This window comes from Tachyglossus aculeatus, chromosome 3 (genome assembly GCF_015852505.1).
Source record: "Tachyglossus aculeatus isolate mTacAcu1 chromosome 3, mTacAcu1.pri, whole genome shotgun sequence".
In the NCBI taxonomy this organism is placed as follows: Eukaryota; Metazoa; Chordata; class Mammalia; order Monotremata; family Tachyglossidae; genus Tachyglossus; species Tachyglossus aculeatus.
In genome coordinates, this window is record NC_052068.1 from 75,513,396 (window position 1) to 75,534,017 (window position 20,622).

A 20,622-nucleotide genomic window follows, 5' to 3' on the forward strand; every position below is an offset into this window, starting at 1 on the left:
GTGTTGATTAAAGTGGAATAGAGGCAGCTTTTTACATCATTTGTTAAATTATTTGTTCTGGAGCTACACAAACAAGTACAGAAGTCATTTGAATACATGCAGATAGAAGGGAATTGGGTCGACCAATTCCAGGGTTTTTTTTAAATATTTCTTTGATCAGAAGAGATACATGTTTATCGAGAGCCCCTGCATGCCATGGGATTCCTGGCAGTACACTGGTGTGTGCCACAGCAAAGAGAGCTGAATCACTAGAACCTCCCAAAGTCCAAGTTTCCTGCCATTCTGAGGTTCCAGGACCCTGGGGCAGATCTTGGGAGTTCTCCTCCCCTCCCTTCCCCTGGATGCAATGGTGCTCTTCAGGGTGGAACAGTTTCATGGATTCTTCTTTGTCAATATATCGGGAGTATTTATTGAATAATTACCGTATGCTGAACACATACTAAGCCCCTTAGGAGTGCCACCCGGCGTAGAATCCTGACCTTCAAGCACCTCAGAAATCATGAAGTGTCCGCAGAACTGACCCATTTGCCAAAGAGCCTTCCAGCTCAGAAGCTCTTACAGGGTAGCCAAGGGGCTCCCAGAACTGCTCTGAAATTTGGGGCTGGATTGGGCTTCCCTCATCCATTGTCCCGGCTGAAATAGCCCCAAAAAACCACTTTACAAAAGGTAGGCCTTTCAACGGTGTTTGCGGGGTCCTGAAGTCCTCCAGGTTTTCCTTTTACAGTCCTTTTAGACTGTGAGCCCATTGTTGGGTAAGGATTGTTTCTATCTGTCTCTGAATCGTACTTTCCAAGCTCTTAGTCCAGTGCTCTGTACGCAGTAAGCACTTAATAAATACGATTGAATGAATTGAATGAACAAATGGGCAAGCGTTGGGGATCTCTGCCAAGCAAATCCCCAAACTCTTGGAACCTTCGGTTCCAGTTCACACTCTGCAGAGTCTTTCCTGAAGATTTCTTATTGTGGGCAAGCAATACTCTGTTTGTTGTTATATTGTACTCTCCCAGGCTCTTAGTACAGCGCTTTGCACACAGTAAGTGCTTGATAAACGCAATTGAACGAACGAATGAATTTCCCAATATCAGATCCGGACCATCACTTTTCTCCCCCTCGAGGGAGGGAGCTTCGCTCCCCAGAGGTCCTAGACTCTAAACCCCAACAAGGGGAATCTTGCTCAGCCCCAGCTCGAAAATGAAATGGCTGCCAGCCTCTTTCCCTTACTAATAAACTAGTCCTTCCTCTTTTCCCAATTGTCCCTTGTGAATGGTCACGCTCCAGGTGGAGCCACAATTACATGCCATGTTCTCCCTCCAATTTTAACTGTTAGCTCCACGTGAGACAGGGACTGTATCCAACCTAATTATCTTGTATCCACCCCAGTGCTTAGTACAGCGCTTGGCACATAGTTTGTGTTTAACGAATTTATTTATTATTATGATTATTTTATTAGCAGCTTTCCCTGGGGAAGGGGTTTCCAAGAGTGAGCTTTTATCTGTGCTAGCAATTTCTGAGGTTTTGCCCCTTTCTCTACATGTGGGACATGCTCTAGTGATTGTCCCATGTTGGCAGTGCCAATTGAATATAAATGCCCAGTGAGGGATAGGCACCACCAACCTGCAGATTCAGCTGTATATACACCGATTGATTCACTGGGTGAAAAGGTTCTGAAATGCCTCTAATCATCCTATTAGATGTATTCCTCATAATGATAATATTTTGAATTTTGCAGCAGTTTTATTTCTCCACAGAACTTTAATATCTATTATCTCATTTTGTGCTTAACAATGTTCCTGTGAGAAGAGAAAGATTGATGTTATCATTTCCATTTTACAAATGAGGAAACAGAGACATAGAAAGGTTAAGTCACCCAGGATGACTCCACAGGCCAGTGACAGAGCTAGGACTGTGCATTTAGGTTCATTCAATCATATTTATTGAGCGCTTACTGTGTGCAGAGCACAGTACTAAGTCCTTAGAAAGTACAATACAGTAATAGAGACAATCGTCTCCTGACTTGCAGACGCAAGCTCTTTGCATGAGATGGTACTGCCTCAATTCTTCTTGCCCACAGCTGTCTGTCCCTTAGCTTAGCCAGAAAAAGGGGGAAGCCCAGCCTGAGGCTGTTAATTCATAGTTATAAAGTGGTGTAATGTTTTTTCCGCACACCAAATCCACTGGTTTCAGAGTGCAGTCCACTGGATCAATCCTTCTGAATAAATTCTAGTAAATTCTGGGCTATTGTCTTTTTTTTTATGCTATTTGTTAAACGCTTCCTATGTGCCAGGCACCATAGTAGGCACTGGGGTAGCACTGGAAAGAGCCCGGGCTTTGGAGTCAGAGGTCAGGGGTCCAAATCCCGGCTCTGCCACTTGTCAGCTGTGTGACTTTGGGCAAGTCACTTCACTTCTCTGTGCCTCAGTTACCTCATCCGTAAAATGGGGATTAAGACTGTGAGCCCCCCGTGGGACAACCTCATCACCTTGTAACCTCCCCAGTGCTTAGAACAGTGCTTTGCACATAGTAAGCGCTTAATAAATGCCATTATTATTATTGTTATTACAAGGTAATCAGATTGCATACAGTCCATGTCCCACGTGAGGTTCCCAATCTTAATCCCCATTTTACAGATGAGGTAAGTGGGAGAGAAAATAGAAGTGATTTGCCCAAGGTCATACAGCAGACAAGTGGCAGAGCTGGGAACTAGAACCCAGGTCCCTCAGAATCCCATGGCAGTGCTCTATCCACTAGGCCATGCTGCTTCTCTTATAATAATAATGATAATAATAATGGCATTTGTTAAGCGCTTACTAGGTGCAAAGCACTGTTCTAAGAGCTGGGGGGATACAAGGTAATCAGGTTGTCCCACGGGGGGCTCACAGTCTTAATCCCCATTTTACAGATGAGGGAACTGAGGCACAGAGAAGTTAAGTGACTTGCCCAAAGTCGCACAGCTGACAAGTGGCGGAGCCGGGATTAGAACCCATGACCTTTGACTCCCAAGCCCATGCTCCTTCCAGTGAGCTACGCTTATGAAAGGTTGGTGAATTTAAGAAGCTGAAGGGGTAGAAAAGAAAGAAGAAACACCACTTTTTAGAGAGAAGTATGATCCACGAGTAACTGGAAAATAAACATCTGGAAATTTCCACAGATATGTACCTTTTCTATGTGTCTTGCGCTAATTGTCTGGGGAGCACATTTGAGCACTCAGAACCCAGGGGATGAACTAGTTAGTGTGACTTCCAAAGGTCAGTAGTGTTGTACACTTGGCTTCGATTTATTACCGATTTTTATTCATTTCATTTGTTGAGCATTGACTTTGTGTTCAGCAATGGGAAAAGATGCAAACATAATCATTCAGACACCAGAAATTGACCCCCAGAGAACTCACAGTCAAAGAAGATGGGGGTAACTGGTGATGTATATGCAATGTAATAAAAAACCAAACATGATAAATTAGTGAACAACAACAACAATCAAAGGTGCAGTGTGTTACTGTTAAAGGAAGTTTTCGGTCTTCTCCTGCCCCTTGTCCAGTAACCTCAGCCTTCCCTACGTTTAAAACAGTTGTTCCCGGTGTGCTGGAAATTTAGCTTGCTGACCCTGCTTCCACAGAATGGGACTCCTCCACCCTGATGGTAAGGGGGAGAGGGATCCCGGTGTGACTTTTCTGAACTTGAAGTTCAGCTGGAGTAGGAAACTAGGGCTTCATGGCTACAACTTTGGGCACATCCTTGTAGCCACAAAGCAAAGTTTCATGTAGATTCCACCTTGAAATCTTTTGAGAATTATACTTCATCAGTAGCGGTAGTAATAATCACTGAATAGGCTTTTATTGATTGTTTCATATCCATTCTGCACCAAAAGAAAGCTTGGTGCAGACATGTAGATTGTGCAACTTTCATTCATTCATTCAATCATATTTATCCATTTTTTTCATGGTATTTATTGCACGATTACAGTGTGCAGAGCACTGTACTAAGCACTTGGGAAAGTACAATATAACAATAAAATAGACATATTCCCTGCCCATAATGAGCTTGCAGTGTAGAGGGAACCAACATGCCCCATAGAGGCAGAGACACTTGCTCTCCATGGACTTCTCACAAACAGAGGGGATTGGAGGGAGGGTAGACTACAAGAAGGGCAAAGGTTAACTCAGAAATTCCTGGCATGAAAACCCACTGGAGTTAATATTTTCCCTTCACTCTTTCCAAAGATTGCATTTATGGCTTCCATGGCAACTCACTTCAGCAATCAGAACAGTGGGATAATCTTCAGCAGTGTTGAAACCAACATAGGAAACTTCTTCGATGTCATGACTGGTAGATTTGGAGCCCCCGTGACAGGTGAGTTTTTAATCACCAAGGCAGCCATCAGGATGGGCCAAAAGTCCAGTAGTAATCAGATTTTCATTACTTATACCTTGCATTGGTAGAGTGATTTTAATTTTTCCAAAGCTCTTTTGTGTCACCTCTCATTTTGTCCTCCAAATATCTCTGCAAGATAGGGAGATGCAAGCACTAATATCACCGTTTACAGATGAAGAAAGTGAAGCCCAGAGAAAGTAATGACCTGCCCAAGGTTACAAACAGCATGAGAATCAGCATGGCCTATTAGATAAAGCAAGGGCCTGAGAGTCAGACGGTCATGGGTTCTAATCCCGGCTCTGCCACTTGTCTGCTGTGTGACCTTGGGCAAATCACTTCACTTCTGTCTGCTTCAGTTCCCTCATCTGGAAAATGGGGATTGAGACTGTGAGCCCCATGTGGGACAAGGACTCTGTCCGACCCAGTTTGCTTGTATCCACCCCAGTGTTTAGTACAGTGCCTGATACATAGTAAGCACTTAAAAATACCGTAATTATTGTTAAACAGTCCAGTGGCAGAGATGAGACTGGAACCCAGGTCTTCTGACTCCCACCATGATATGTTTTCCACTGTTCTAAGATGCATCCATCCATTATTAGCTGGCAGAACCAGGCTGGGGTAGGGGGTGGGGAGAATCTTGAGGGGAGATTTTAAGGAGTGTGAAATTGACACCCCTCCCACTCAAATGGTTGATCTCTTTCATTAAGAAATGACCATTTCCATCAACTCTACCATTTGTCAGTCAAGCAGCCTGGACCTGCATGGAGTCATTGAAATTATATCTACCTCACACTTCTCAGGCTCCTGTCAGAGAGATGCCAAGAGGGTAACTTAGCTCTGAGCTCCAACCAGTTGGAACTTGGCTTTTCTTTGCTTTTCATTCAATCATTCAATCGTATTAATGGAGCGCTTACTGTGTGCAGAGCACTGTACTAAGCGCTTGGGAAGTACAAGTTGGCAACATATAGAGACGGTCCCTACCCAGCAACGGGCTCACAGTCTAGAAGTCTTGCTTTTCTACCAAGGTCCATAGTGTACTCGAATCTCAAAGGCTATATGACACATGAAAGATTATCCTGCTTAGAATTTCATTTCATCTCAGCTGTCTAGATGGGAAAATCCAATTTAAGTATGGCACGGCACGTCTATTTCCAATTATATTCTAATTGTATTCTATGTGTCTATTTCCAATTGCCAGATGTACATGTAAATTGCCAGATACACATGTAAATTGCCAGATACACATGTAAATTGAGCCACAAGAGAAAATTCCTCGAAACACAAATATTAACTCCTAGGGAAATGGGAACAATAGAATTGATTGCCCCAACAGTTACCTGAGCTGAACACCCAACTTCTCTCATCTCAGGTCTCTAACAAGATCTGAGAGATTCCCGTCAGGAATGAAAACAGGCAGAAATGGCAGCTTTCTGGCCTGTTACCTCTCTGAAGCTTGTCCCTCCCAGCCTTCATTCCCCTTAAAATCCTTGCCTCATTTTCAGCCCCACACTCAAAATGAAAATCTGGCACCTTGACTTAGTCAGTGAGTCGGTCACATTTATTGAGTGCTTACTGTGTGCCGAGCACCGTACTAAGTGCTTGGGAGAGTACAACATAATAAACAGACACATTCCCTGCCCACGACAAGCGTACAGTCTCGAGGACTTAGAATGTTGTTTGTTTCAACCTGGTAGCCCAAATGCTTATTCTGTCCTACTAGAGCCACTGTTCCTTGCAAGGGATTCTGAGAAAACAGGTGTAGCTCCAGACGGTTATTCTGCCCCACAGAAGTGGGTTCCAGACAAAACCCAAGATTCATCCGGCTGAAGGAAGTTCCATCCTTTGGCTCCTGCAGCATGGCTGGGGATGCCGGGGACCAATCCAGCAGGCCAGGTCAGTGGTGTAGGGTTCGGTATACTACCCTGAAGATGAGAGTGAGAAGGCAGGAAGAACGAGATCGAGGCACTTCGATGTCTGTTTCACTATTTCCAGCCCGAAAGTGCGTAGTGTTCCACCCCGTGCTGAATCACGAGTTAGGACAAAGAGACATCAATTAGAGCTCCTTTCTTCCGGCTCTCTCGTGCTTGTCTCCAGAAGCCATATGGTCTAATGGATAGAGCCCGGGCCTGGGAATCAGAAGGACTTGGGTTCTAATCCCTACTCCGGCGCTTGTCTGCTGCGTGACCCCGGGCAAGTCACTTAACTTCTTTGTGCCTCAGTTCCCTCATCTGTAAAATGGGGATTAAGATTGTGTGCCCCTTGTGGGATGTGGACTGGGTCCAACCTGGTTAGCTTGTATCTAGTCCAGAGCTTAGTATAGTGGCTGGCACATAGTAAGCGCTTAACAAATACCAAAAAAAAAAATGCTATGGAGACACCAACCTGGTTTCCTTCTATTCCTCCTTCGAGTATATGAAGGAGAGAGAACTGTGGACAATGCACGTTTCCATTTATGAACATTTAAGTTCCCCTGCTTTCCCACAGAAAACTCCACCCTGAAAACACCCTATGAATCTCCACCTGCAGGGTAGAATTCAGCATGCTCGGAAGAGAGTTCTTGGGCACAGTCTCTATTTAAAGAGAAGCGGCATGGCGTAGTGAGGGTCAGGGTTCTAATCCTGGCTCTGCCGCTTGTCTTCTGTGTGACCTTGGGCACGTCACTTCAAGTCAAGTCTCTGGGTCTCAGTTACTGCATCTGTAAAATGAGGATTCAGACTGTGAGTCTGTCACCCGTCGTCCGGGGACGGGTTCGTTCAGTAATCGGCGCGGCGAGAGAGAGAGGCCGGGGACGGAAAGCCTGAGTTTTATATAAAATTTATTCCGTGAGGCGAGTCCCACTTGAGGCAGGGACTGTGCCCCACTCAATTGGCTTGTATCCACCCCAGTGCTTAGTACAGTGCCTGGCGCATAGTAAGTGTTTAACAAATCCGTGGTTATTATTATTATTGTGATGGTTGTTATGGTTATTGTTATTATTTTTGTTGTTATTACTAGGAGACTCTGGGATATAGCTGGCTCACTGCCCTGCATCTGCGCAGGCTCCTCTCCCCAGGACTTGGCTTCCCATTCCAAAGCCAATTGTTGTCTTATGCTGTCGAGTCGTGTCTGACCCATAGCGATGCCACGGACACATCTCTCCCAGAACGCCTCTCTCCACCTGCAATCGTTCTGGTAGTGTAGCCATAGAATTTTCCTGGCAAAAATATGGAAGCAGTTTACCAATGCCTCCTTTCGCAAGGTAAACTTGAGTCTCCGCCCTCGACTCTCTCCATTGCCTCTGCGGCCCAGCACGGGTGAGTTCTGACTTATAGCTGATTGCCTTCCACTCGCTAGCCACTGCCCAAGCTAGGAATGGAATGGGTAGGCCTCTGCTTGACTCTCCCTCCCATAGTCGAGACTGATAGAGTACTGGAAGCTCCATGTGCGACCCTGAGAGGTGTCCAGAGACAGTAATAGGACATATTTCCCTGGCAATAGAAAGTCACGGGGCTAACAGGAGGCTGCCTTGCTTTGTTGGTGGTGTTTTCACCACTGCAAAGCTCTCCCAACCGCACCCACTCCCTTGGCCTCAACACATTTTGAACATGGTATTTTTTCCAGGAGTCTATTTCTTCACCTTCAGCATGATGAAACATGAAGATGTGGAAGAAGTTTTCGTGTACCTAATGCACAACGGCAATACAGTTTTCAGCCTCTACAGGTAAATTGAATCCCCCGCCGATTGTCACCAGGTCTTTTTTGCGCACCCACAGATTACTCAATCTATCAATCATATTTATTGAGTGCTTACTGTGTACAGAGCACCGCACTAAGCCCTTGGGAGAGTACAATACAACAGAGATGGTAGGCTCCTAGTCGTAAGTTCCCCTGCCAGAATTGGGTCAATGCCACAGGTGTCCTGTCCCCACCCCCCATGCCAGTTGAACCGCTCAGGAGTTACAAGTGCTTAGTACAGCGTTTGGCACATAGCAAGTGCTTAACAAATACCACAACTATTATTATCATTGTTACTTCAGAAAGGTACTTCTTTAAAGGAATCCCTGTTTCATTTTGTTTGAAAATGAAAAAAAAAAATCCCAGGTTGCTATGTATCATTGTACTTCATGTTGGTTCATTCATTCAATCGTATTTATTGAGCGCTTACTGTGTGCAGAGCACTGTACTAAGTGCTTGGGAAATGCAAGTTGGCAACATATAGAGACGGTCCCTACCCACCAGCGGGCTCACAGTCTAGAAGGGGGAGACGGACAACAAAACAAAACATATTAACAAAATAGAATAAATAGAATAATATGTACAAGTAAAATAAATAAATAGAGTAATAAATACGTACAAACATATATACATATATACAGGTGGTGTTGGGAGGGGGAGGAGGTATTGCGGGAGGTATGGGGGGAAGTTGGTTATCAAACTGAAATGAGTATTTTAATAATTATCATCTTTGTTAAGAACTTACCATGTGCTAAGTGCTGTACTAAGCACTGGGGTAGATGCAAAATAATCAGGACCCACAAGGGGCTCGCAGTCTAAGCAGAAAGGAGAACAGGTATTGAATCCCCATTTTGAAGATGAGGCTCGCCCAAGGTCACACAGCATGTAAGTGTCAACAGAACCCAGGATTGGAACCCGGGACCTCTGATTCCCAGACCTGCACTCTTTCCACTAGGCTTCCCTGCTTCTCAATTTTAATGATTTTTTTTTCTTCCTAGCTATGAAACGAAAGGAAAGTCAGATACCTCTAGCAACAGTGCAGTGCTCAAGCTGTCTAAGGGGGACGAAGTGTGGCTGAGGATGGGGAATGGAGCCTTGCATGGAGACCATCAGCGCTTCTCTACTTTTGCCGGCTTTCTTCTCTTCGAAACTAAGTAGGCCATAAGTGATGGCCACACGGAGGAAGTTTCACTGCCCAGATGGTATTTCTTATGGTCTAAGGAACATTAGAGTTGAAGGGTAACATTAAATGATCAGGAAAACTTATTCAGATGAAGCGTATGGCTATGCCTGGGTCAGTCGCACCGAATACTTTGGGATATTGGCACAGATGCAGACTCTCAGGAGAAGTAAAACTGCAGGATTATCACTAGAAGTGACCTTACTAAGACATACAGAGACTTCACTGCTATTTTCTAGAAAGCTATTCCCCCTTTGTAAGACAAAAAGCAACAACACAAAGATGAAAGTGCTCAAAGAAGCCATTTGGAAAGTGGTTTAGAGATAGCATCCCTTTTGAGATATTTACAAGGAGGAACACCTTTCAGGGCCCCCAGAAGTGTGTAGAGGGAGGGAGAAGAGGCTGTCTAAGTTGATATCTGCTTCTCCCCACTCCTTAAGGGGTCAGATGCTGACATTTCGGACGGTTCCATTACAGAGGGAGAAGCTGCAACCAGAGACAATATCAGGGATTGTCCTGTGAAATCAGAGATAGCTGATAGGAGCAGGGCCGTTTGGTCTTTAAGAATACAGGAGAATGAAGTTTTTTTATGTCTGCTCACAGTGGAAGGGAAAAGCACCCCGAGAAGGCTCAGCAAATTCCAGCAGTAGACCTCAGGAAGACCAACACTTGAACTGGAAAATGATGTGAGCCCCAAACACCTGTGCTGAAAGCCCCTTTCCTTTCAGTCCATTGAAAAATCTTCCACCTTCCTCCTCCCTCATTCTCACAGTCCGGCTCGGAGCTAAAAGTCAACCACTCGGGAACTTATGAAGTGGAAAAAAAAAGAAGTCCTTCTGGTAGCCTGAATTTTACACCCTCTACTGCTATAATTTCCCGTTAGACTTGGAATTAGCCTTTGACGACTTTTGTTTAGTCTATTACTCTTTCCTAATTCACATACGGCGCTATTTTAAATGAAGAAACATGATCTAGGATGTACTTGATCTATAATGTCGCTTTGTTTTTCTTTCCTGCATAGCAAATATTGTACAAATGTTCATTTGAAGTCACTGCCTTAAAGGTATAGGGCATTCTGCTGTGTCAAAATGCCCCGAAAGCATACACTGTTATTATAGCTCTATAGAAACTTTGTTAGCATGCGTCCAAAGGAAACCATGAAAAGATAATCATATTTTACAACAAATATAATATGCAAGCGTGTGCCAAATGGCAAGTATATCTTGCATCGTGTGTGAGGAGAATCTGCTGAATGTACTATTTCTTCATGTTCTAAAGTTGGATTATATTTACTTAATAAAGACAAACAGTGCCCGAGTTGCAATGTCTGTTATATGTACCTAAGGGATATTTAGTCCACTCTGGCTGAGCGTTTTGTTCTTGACAACTTTCCCTTCCATCACTGGCAACATGGCATCTGTGCCCAAGTGGGACATAACTGGCAGGGATGAAAGAGTGCTCAAAGAGGACACAAACCACCGTAAATACATCATTATAATCCTTTCCTCTGCACATGTTCTCGGTTGTGACTCTCCAGGACTGGACTGAGGTCGGTCTGGCATTTAAAACGGGAAACTCCATTTGACTCCTTCATGTCCATTTGGCCCGTCTGGTTAAACTAAGTCTGGGGAAGGACTGGAATCGTGCCTTAAATCATTTTTCTTTCTTGTTTGCTTTTTGGGTTTTTTGAAAAGGGTATTTGCTAAGTGCTTACTATGTGTCAAACACTAGACTACGCCCTGGGGTTGGTACAAGATAATCACGTTGGACATAGTCCCGAACCCACATGGGGCTCACAGTCAAAATCCTCATTTTACAGATGAGGTAATGGAGGCGCAGAGAGATTAAGTGACTTGCCCAGGGTCACACAACAGACAAGTGAAAGAGACAGGATTAGAACCCAGATCCTGTGACTCCTAAGTCAATGCTCTTTCCATTAAGCCTTGCTGTTTCCACAGAGTTTCTACATAACATCTACCTCGTGGGCAGGGAACGTATCTTCCAAACTCTGTCGTGTGGTACTCTCTCAGGAACTGAATAAGAATAATAATAATGGCATTTGTTGAGTGCTTACTATATACCAGACACTGTACTAAGCACTGGGGTGGATACAAGCAAAACGGGTTGGACACAGTCCATGTCCCATACAGGGCTCACAGTTTTAATCCCCATTTTTTACAGATGAGGTAAGAGGCACAGAGAAATGAAGTGCCTTGCCCAAGGTCACATAGCAGACAAGCGGTAGTGCTGGGATTAGAACTCATGACCCTCTGACTCTCAGGCCCTTGCTCTATCCGTTAAACCATGCTGCTTAGTACAGTGCTCTGCACATAGTAAGCGATCAATAAATACCATCCACTGGTGGATCTAGTAATTGATTCATGTCTAAAGTGTGATTATAGACAATGCAGAGATGCTCTGCAGACATGTAATTTACTACCGCTTAGCGCTAATATAGTGCACTATATTATAGCCTTTCTTAATCATGTGTCACAGATGGTGTGGCTAAAATTGAATCAGTGTTTGAGCATTACAGTTCTTCAGCCAAACCCTTTAAGACCCCTGATAAGAATGTCAGAACAATAGTTGTAGTAATGTGAAACTGTACTTTTTTAATGATGATTGATTGATTTAAATACGATTGATGATGATGATGATGATGATGATGATAGAATAAATTGTTCAGGAATTGAGCAACTGGACAGTTGTCTGGTCTGAAGATAGCAGGAAGAATATCAGTGTTTGTTTCTTTCCAGTGGTCTTGCTAATAATGAATATTTACCGATCCAAGGCTCAGGTGACCAGATGTCCCCGAGGATGTGAGGAAGTTGTGAATTTCCAGGTGCTGCCCATGTCTGAAAAATCTAATGATTTCTAACAGGGTGGTTGGAGGACTCCTCATTGAGCCAGAGCCTCAGCAGTAATAATAATAATAATAATGGCATTTATTAAGCACTTACTACGTGCAAAGCACTGTTCTAAGTGCTGGGGAGGTTACAAGTTGATCAGGTTGTCCCACCGGGGGCTCACAGTCTTAATCCCCATCATCATCATCATCATCATCAATCGTATTTATTGAGCGCTTACTGTGTGCAGAGCACTGTACTAAGCGCTTGGGAAGTACAAGTTGGCAACATATAGAGACAGTCCCTACCCAACAGTGGGCTCACTTTACAGATAAGGGAACTGAGGCACAGAGAAAAGTGACACAAAGTCACACAGCTGGCAATTGGCGGAGCCAGGATTTGAACCCATGATCTCTGACTCCAGAGGCCGTGCTCTTCCCACCGAGCCACGCTCCTTAACAGGAAGGTAGGAGGACAAAGGAGGTTGTCCTCCTCTCCCTGCACAATGCTGCTCTCACTATCTCCACTGTTTTCTAAAGTTAATACTGGAGTGAATCATGATGGGAGTCGTTGGCTCATTAGGATCACTCTAGGAACTGTTATCCTTGACAGCTCTAGGACAAGTGAGGTGAGCCAAGGTGACCCTGGCAACCGCACTGGCTCAGCGGGCCATTACAGGCCTAGACTTTAGTGGCTGCCACCTCTTTGGCCCTGGTGGAAAGTTGGGGCAGACAGAGGCCTGGCTCAACGGACCCTTCCTGGGCTGGGCGCCCTTCTCCATTTCTACCCAGAGGTGATCAACATCATCATCATCAACCGTATTTATTGAGCGCTTACTATGTGCAGAGCACTGTATTAAGCGCTTGAGAAGTACAAATTGGCAACATATAGAGACAGTCCCTACCCAACAGTGGGGTCACAGTCTATAAGGGGAAGACAGAGAACAAAACCAAACATACTAACAAAATAAAATAAATAGAATAGATAGGAACAAGTAAAATAAATAAATAAATAGAGTAATAAATATGTACAAACATATATACATATATACAGGTGCTGTGGGGAAGGGAAGGAGGTAAGAAGGGGGGGATGGAGAGGGGGACGAGGGGGAGAGGAAGGAAGGGGATCAGTCTGGGAAGGCCTCCTGGAGGAGGTGAGCTCTCACCGCCCCCCCAAACCCCCCGACTGTCCAGCCCAGGATCGGCTGGGTGTATTTTGGTGCAAAGGTGACAATAGCCCTGAATATTCTAGACTGTGAGCCCACTGTTGGGTAGGGACCGTCTCTATATGTTGCCAACTTGTACTTCCCAAGCGCTTAGTACAGTGCTCTGCACACAGAGAGCGCTCAATAAATACGATTGAATGAATGAATGGGGCTTCAAATCAACTTACTACATGGGTTTTGATGGCGGAAGAAGGCAGTGGTATTCGAAGTGGAGTAGCCTCCTTTCCCTTCAGTTCTGCTCTCCCTTCTCTAACCCCTAACCCTAGAAAAGGGGTGAACTTTTCTCCTTCATCAATGTCAGGGGACATAAGCCTCTGAAGTAAGCTATGCCTCTGTAGACACACAGGAGGGGATAATAATAACAATGATGGCATTTATTAAGCACTTACTATGTGCAAAGCACTGTTCTAAGCGCTGGGGAGGTTACAAAGTGATCAGGTTATCCCACGGGGGGCTCACAGTCTTAATCCCCATTTTACAGGTGAGGGAATTGAGGCCAAAGAAGTGAAGTGACTTGCCCAAAGTCACACAGCTGACAATTGGTGGAGCCGGGCTTTGAACCCATGACCTCTGACTCACCTTGATCAATCATATTCATTGGGAGCTTTCTGTGTCCAAAGCACTGTATTAAGCACTTGGGAGAGTAGAATATGGTAGACGTATTCCCTGTTCACAGTGAGTTTACAGCCTAGAGGGATTCTAGATCTAATCTATTTCACCACCAACACTTTTCCCATGCATTCCCTCCAGCTCCCACACCCTTCATATACAACAAAACCACCTCTTTTCCCACCTTCAAAGCCTTATTAAAATCCCATCTCCTCCAAGAGGCCTTCCCTGACTTCCCTGGCCCGCATTTCCCCTACTCCTTCTCCTTTCTGAATTGCTTATCAACTTGGATTTGCCCCCTTTAAGCATTTGATAGTCACCCCAAAGCACTTATGTACATATTGTCAATTTTAATATCTTTCCCCCCTCTAGGATGTATGCTCCCTGTGGGCAGAAACTTGTCTACTAACTTTGTTAATAATAATTAATAATTATGGTAATAACAATAATAATGATGGTATTTCTTAAGAGCTTATTATGTGCCAAGCACTGGGGTAGAGATGAGGTCATCAGGTTGTCCCACGTGGGGTTCACAGTCTTCATCCCCATTTTACAGATGAGGGAACTGAGGCCCAGAGAAGTTAAGTGGCTTGCCCAAAGCCACACAGCTGACACATGGCAGAGCAGGGATTAGAACTCACGACCTCTGACTCCCAAGCCCGGGCTCTTTCCAGGAAGAGCCCTAACCCGTTCTCTATATTCTCTGGGTTCTTTAAGTCCACTTGGGGGAGAATTATGGTCGCCTTTACCTCTCGCTCACCAAGGATCTAACCTCATCTCCTGAAGAAACTATAATAAATCTTTTCTCTGGGGAAGTTTTAAAACGTCTTCTGCCCTTCAGGAGGAAACTGACACAGAGCAGCAGCAGGACCACAGAGTTTCAGAGACCCTAACCAGAAGTCCATCATAATAGGACATATTCTAAGCGTGCATTATGCCAAGATACGAAGAACCACTTTAATGATCACCGTTCTTAAAAGCCGCATTTCCTTCAGGGAACCTCCTTAATGCACACGGATGGTGATTCCAGGCCTGTGCATCCCTAGAAAAGGGGTGAACTATTCTCCTTCTTCAATGTCAGGGGATATAAGCCTCCTCTCCCCCTCGTCCCCCTCTCCACCCCCCATCTTACCTCCTTCCCTTCCCCACAGCACCTGTATATATGTATATGTACATATTTGTTACTCTATTTATGTATTTATTTAGTTTACTTGTACATATCTATTCTATTTATTTTATTTTGTTAGCATGTTTGGTTTTGTTCTCCGTCTCCCCCTTTTAGACTGTGAGCCCACTGTTGGGTAGGGACCGTCTCTATATGTTGCCAACTTGTACTTCCCAAGCGCTTAGTACAGTGCTCTGCACACAGTAAGCTCTCAATAAATACGACTGATGATGATGATGATGAAGTAAGTTATGCCTCATTAAAATGACTTCTGTCGAAAAACGGGAGGGAAGAAGTTGAATAAAACTCAGCTTAGCGGATAGAGCAGGGACTTGAGCGTCAGAAGGCCCTGAGTTCTAATTCCGGCTCCGCTACTTGTCTGCAGTGTGACCTCGGGCAAGTTACTTAAAGTCTCTGTGCCTCGGTTACCTCATCTGTAAAATGGGGAATAAGACTTATGAGCCCCACGTGGGGCTTGGACTGCGTCCCACCTGACTCGCTTGCTTCTACTCCAGCGCTTAGAGCAGTGTCTGGCACATTGTAAGCACTTAGTACAGAGAAGTAGCGTGGCTCAGTGGAAAGAGCACGGGCTTTGGAGTCAGAGGTCATGGGTTCGAATACCGACTCCGCCACATGTCTGCTGTGTGATCTTGGGCAAGTCACTTCTCTGGGCCTCAGTTACCTCATCTGTAAAATGGGGACTAAGACTGTTAGCCCCATGTGGGACAACCTGATCACCCTGTATCCTCCCCAGCGCTTAGAACAGTGCTTTGCACATAGTAAGCGCTTAATAAATGCCAATTATAGAGAAGCAGCGTGGCTCAGTGGAAAGAGCACGGACTTTGGAGTCAGAGGTCATGGGTTCGTATCCCGGCTCTGCCACATGTCTGCTGGGTGACCTTGGGCAAGTCACTTAACTTCTCTGAGCCTCAGTTACCTCATCTGTAAAATGGGGATGAAGACTGTGAGCCCCATGTGGGACAACCTGATGACTTTGTATCCCCCCAGCGCTTAGAACAGTGCTTTGCACATAGTAAGCGCTTAACAAATGCCAACATTATTATTAGTAGTAGTAGTAGTACGGTGCTCAAGCGCTTTGTACAGTGCTCTACACCCTGTAAGTGCTTAAGAAATACGATTGAATGATTAGGTAGTGCTTAACAAATATCATTTTAAAAAATCACTTTTCCCACGACACCATATTCAAATGGTGTGAGTGAGATACTACATTATTCTGCTGCCGCTTAGTGGTAAGATTTGCCGAGAAGCTGACGAAGAGCAAGAACTATTTGATATTTTGTATGTCAGAGAAGCAGCGTGGCTCAGGGGAAAGACTACGGGCTTGGGAGTCAGAGGTCGTGGGTTCTAATCCCGGCTCTGCCACTTGTCTGCTGTGTGCCTTTGGGTAAGTCACTTCACTTCTCTGTGCCTCAGTTACCCCATCTGTAAAATGGGGATGAAGACTGTGAGCCCCACGTGGGACAACCTGATCACCTCGTATACCCCCCAATGCTTAGAACAGTGTTTTGCACAAAGTAAGCGCTTAACAAATGCCATCATTATTATTATTGATAAATAATAATTATTATTATAATTATTGTAAACTCCCTTTAAACTTGCTTGTAAACTCCCCAGCGCTTAGAACAGTGCTTTGCACATAATAAGCACTTAATAAATGCCATTATTATTATTATTATTATTATTATTATTATTATGTGCCACGGTGTGTGCATTCACTGACGTGTGAAAGACTCGTCTCTCTCGCCATATTCACCCATCTGGATCAACTCACATCAGTGATAATATGATCTTTGAATTCCAAGGGCAGGTACAAGGATATGGTGCTCACTAATAATTATTTTTAACAGTTTTCGATCTAGGAATAATCAAAACCCATTCATTGTTGAATCAATGCCTCCTCTGTCCAGAGAACTGTATTAAGTGCTTGAGAGAGTACAATAGAATAAGACAGGATCTCTGCCCTCAAGGAACCTTCAACATAATCAGGAACAAAACAGGGAATAAATGGATTTTTCTCCTCCCTAAATAATAATGTTATTTATTAGGTGCTTACTATGTGCAAAGCACTGTTCTAAGCGCTGAAGCACTGTTCTAAGCACTGACGAGAGATAGATTTCTCATTACTAAGCACTAGACCATAGAATAACTGGATAGTCACATTTATTTGTCTTTAATATCGGAGCTCTTCAGGTATAAAAATGGTTCTTTCTGTCTTATGTTTGTAAACTTCTGATATTGCACTGGATTCTTTCCATTTAATACACCTTTCTAGGGAGTGGGGACCCTTCTTTCGCTCTAAATTTGCATAGCTCTTTAATCAGGTAATTGGGTTGTCCCACATGGGGCTCACAGTCTTAATCCTCATTTGACAGGTGAGGTCACTGAGGCACAGAAAAGTTTAAGAGAAGCAGCGTGGCTCAGTAGAAAGAGCCCGAGCTTGGGAGTCAGAGGTCATGGGTTCTAATCCTGTCTGCCCTACATGTCTGCTGTGTGACCTTGGGCAAGTCACTTAACTTCTCTGAGCCTCAGTTACCTCATCTGTAAAATGGGGATGAAGACCGTGAGCCCCACGGGGGACAACGTGATCACCTTGTATTCGCCCCAGTGCCTAGAGCAGTGCTTTGCACATAGTAAGCGCTTAACAAATGCCATTATTAGTATTATTATGTGACTTTCCCAAGTAATAATAATAATGGTATGCGTTAAGCGCTTACTATGTGCCAAGCACTGTTCTAAGCCCTGGAGTAGATACAAGATTATCAGGTTGTCCCACGTGAGGCTCAGAGTCTTCATCCCCATTTTACAGATGAGGTAACTGAAGGCACAGAGAAGTGAAGTGACTTGCCCAAAGTCACACAGCCGAATTGTACTTTCCAATCGCTTAGTACGGTGCTCCGCATACAGTAAGTGCTGAATAAACACGATTGAATGAAAGTGGCGGAGTCGACTCTCAAGCCCGCGCTCTTGCCAGTATGTTTCGGGGTTGTTTTTCTTAAAAATGATTAAGGTTTCAGGAGATAGATGTATTGCTGTTACTGAGAACTCACGGACAATAGATGAGATCCGTGAGGACTTGAAAGGGAAAGATATGATGCTTTACTTAAAAAAAGTGGGAAAATCACACCCATAAGTGTCCACATATAGCCGACAAACATATGACAGATATGTAGCAGGCTCTTATCCTTTTTGAATCACTGTGTCTTTCCACTAGGCCCGACTGTGAGCCCCATGTGGGACAACCTGATTACCTTGTATCTGTCCCAGCACTTAGAACAGTGCTTGGCAAATAGTAAGCACTTAACAAGTATTATTATTATTATTAATAATAATAATAATAACCGTCAGTTTAACAGGTCGGGCGACTGAGGGGGTGTGTCCGGGGCATGGCTAGAGCTGTTAGCCACTGTGTATTCATTCATTCATTCATTCAATCGTATTTATTGAGTGCTTACTGGGTGTAGAGCACTGCACTAAGCGCTTGGGAAGTACAGGTTGGCAACATATAACGGGCTCACAGTCTAGAGAAGCACCATGTTTCAGTGGAAAGAGCACGGGCCTTGGAGTCAGAGGTCATGGGTTCAAATACCGGCTCCGCCAATTCTCAGCTGTGTGGCTTTGGGCAAGTCACTTAATTTCTCTGTGCCTCAGTTACCTCATCTGTAAAATGGGGATTAAGACTGTGAGTCCTACGTGGGACAACCTGATCACCTCTCCCCCTTTTAGACTGTGAGCCCACTGTTGGGTAGGGACTGTATCTATATGTCGCCAATTTGTACTTCCCAAGCGCTTAGTACAGTGCTCTGCACATAGTAAGCGCTCAATAAATACGATTGATGATGATCACCTAGTAAACTCCCCAGCGCTTAGAACAGTGCTTTGCACATAGTAAGCACTTAGTAAATGCCATTATTATTATTATTAGAAGGCGGGGGACAGACAACAAAACAAAACATGTAGCAGATGTCAAAGTCATCAGAACAAACAGAATTACAGCTATATGCACATCATTAACAAAATAAATGATGGCATTTATTAAGCGCTTACTATGTGCAAAGCACTGTTTTAAACGCTGGGGAGGTTACAAGGTGATGAGGATGTCCCATGGGGGGGCTCACAGTCTTATCCCCATTTTACAGGCGAGGTAACTGAGGCCCAGAGAAGTTAAGCGACTTGCCCCAAGTCACACAGCTGACAATTGGCAGAGCCGGAGTTTGAACCCATGACCTCCGACTCCCAAGCCCGGGCTTTCCCACTGAGCCTATGTACAAGTAAAATAAATAGAGTAGTAAATCCGTGGCTCAGTGGAAAGAGCCCGGGCTTGGGAGTCGGAGGTCATGGGTTCAAATCCCGACTCCGCCAGTTGTCAGCTGTGTGACTTTGGGCGAGTCACTTCATTTCTCTGGGCCTCAGTTCCCACATCTGTAAAATGGGGATTAAGACTCTGAGCCCCACGGGGGGCAACCTGATCACTTTGTAGCCCCCCCCCCCCAGCGCTTAGAACAGTGATTTGCACATAGTAAGCGCTTAATAAATGCCATCACCATTATTATTACTATATATATATGTATATATGGGATAAAGCCCCACGCATGCGCAGTCGGGAGTGGGGAGGCTGAGGGGGCGTGACGGGGGGCGTGGCTAGAGCGGTCAGCCGCGGTGTAGTGGGGCTGGCATCCGCGCATGCGCAGTAGGGAGTGGGCGGCTGAGGGGGCGTGGTCGGGGCCGTGGCTAGAACTGTCAGTCGCGGTGCAGCGGGGCGGGCCGCCGCGCGTGCGCAGTAGGGAGGGGGCAGGTGGGGCGGCTGAGGGGGCGTGGCTAGAGCTGTCTGCCGCGGTGTAGTGGGGCGAACCCCCGCGCGTGCGCAGTGGGGAGTGGGGCAGCGGAGGGGGCGTGGCTAGAGCTGTCAGCCGCCGCGTAGTGGGTCGGGCCGCCGCGCGTGCGCAGTAGGGAGTGGGCGGCTGAGGGGGCGTGTCAGGGGCGTGGCTAGAGCTGTCAGCCAATGTGTGGTGTGGCGGGCTCCCGCCCGTGCTAAGGAGGGAGAGGGCAGCGGAGGGGGCGTGGCTAGAGCTGTCAGTCGCCTGCGTTATGGGGCGGGCCCCCGCGCGTGCGCAGTCGGGAGTGGGCTTCTGAGCGGGCGTGGCTAGAGCCGTCGTGATGTAGTAGGGCGGGCCGCCGCGCGTGCGCAGTGGGGAGTGGGCGGCCGAGGGGGCGTGGCTGGAGCCGTCGTGATGTAGTGGGGCGGGCCGCAGCGCGTGCGTGGCTAGAGCTATCGTGATGTAGTAGGGCAGGCCGCCGCGTGTGCGCAGTCGGGAGTGGGCGGTAGACGGGGCGTGGCTAGAGCTGTCAGCCGCTGTGCGTGCGCAGTGGTGAGTGGGCGGCTGAGGGGGCGTGGCTAGAGCCGTCGTGATACGGTGGGGCAGGCCGCCGCGCGTGCGCAGTGGGGAGCGGGCGGTGGGGGGCGTGGCTAGAGCCATCGTAGTATAGTGGGGCGGGTC

At 45.8% G+C, this 20,622-nt stretch overlaps 2 protein-coding genes across 2 annotated transcripts in view; one reads left to right on the plus strand and one right to left on the minus strand.

Annotated features, from left to right (window-relative positions):
* The window catches only part of C1QTNF3 (C1q and TNF related 3), a 31,730-nt gene extending 21,160 nt beyond the window's left edge, over positions 1 to 10,570 (plus strand). The window contains exons 4-6 of the mRNA XM_038744052.1: positions 4,217 to 4,346; positions 7,968 to 8,067; positions 9,080 to 10,570. Of these exons, the coding sequence (XP_038599980.1) occupies positions 4,217 to 4,346; positions 7,968 to 8,067; positions 9,080 to 9,239 (390 nt within the window). The 3' untranslated portion in view covers positions 9,240 to 10,570. The remainder of the gene's footprint in view (positions 1 to 4,216; positions 4,347 to 7,967; positions 8,068 to 9,079) is intronic.
* Positions 10,571 to 17,297: 6,727 nt separating this feature from the next.
* On the minus strand, positions 17,298 to 20,601 carry LOC119925305 (predicted GPI-anchored protein 58). The gene is made up of 2 exons (XM_038743411.1): positions 19,755 to 20,601; positions 17,298 to 17,395 (listed from the first exon to the last, which is right to left on the minus strand). The coding sequence occupies exons 1-2, from the start codon at positions 20,599 to 20,601 to the stop codon at positions 17,298 to 17,300; spliced, it is 945 nt and encodes a 314-aa protein (XP_038599339.1).
* Positions 20,602 to 20,622: the final 21 nt, after the last annotated feature.

Coding starts and splice junctions, on each gene's coding strand:
- LOC119925305 (XM_038743411.1), bottom strand. CDS start 20,601: ATGGCTCTAGCCACGCCCCCCACCGCCCGCTCCCCACTGCGCACGCGC. Junction 17,396..19,754: donor CCGCTCTAGCCACGCCCCCC/GTCACGCCCCCT, acceptor CCCACTCCCTAG/AAAGGTGTATTAAATGGAAA.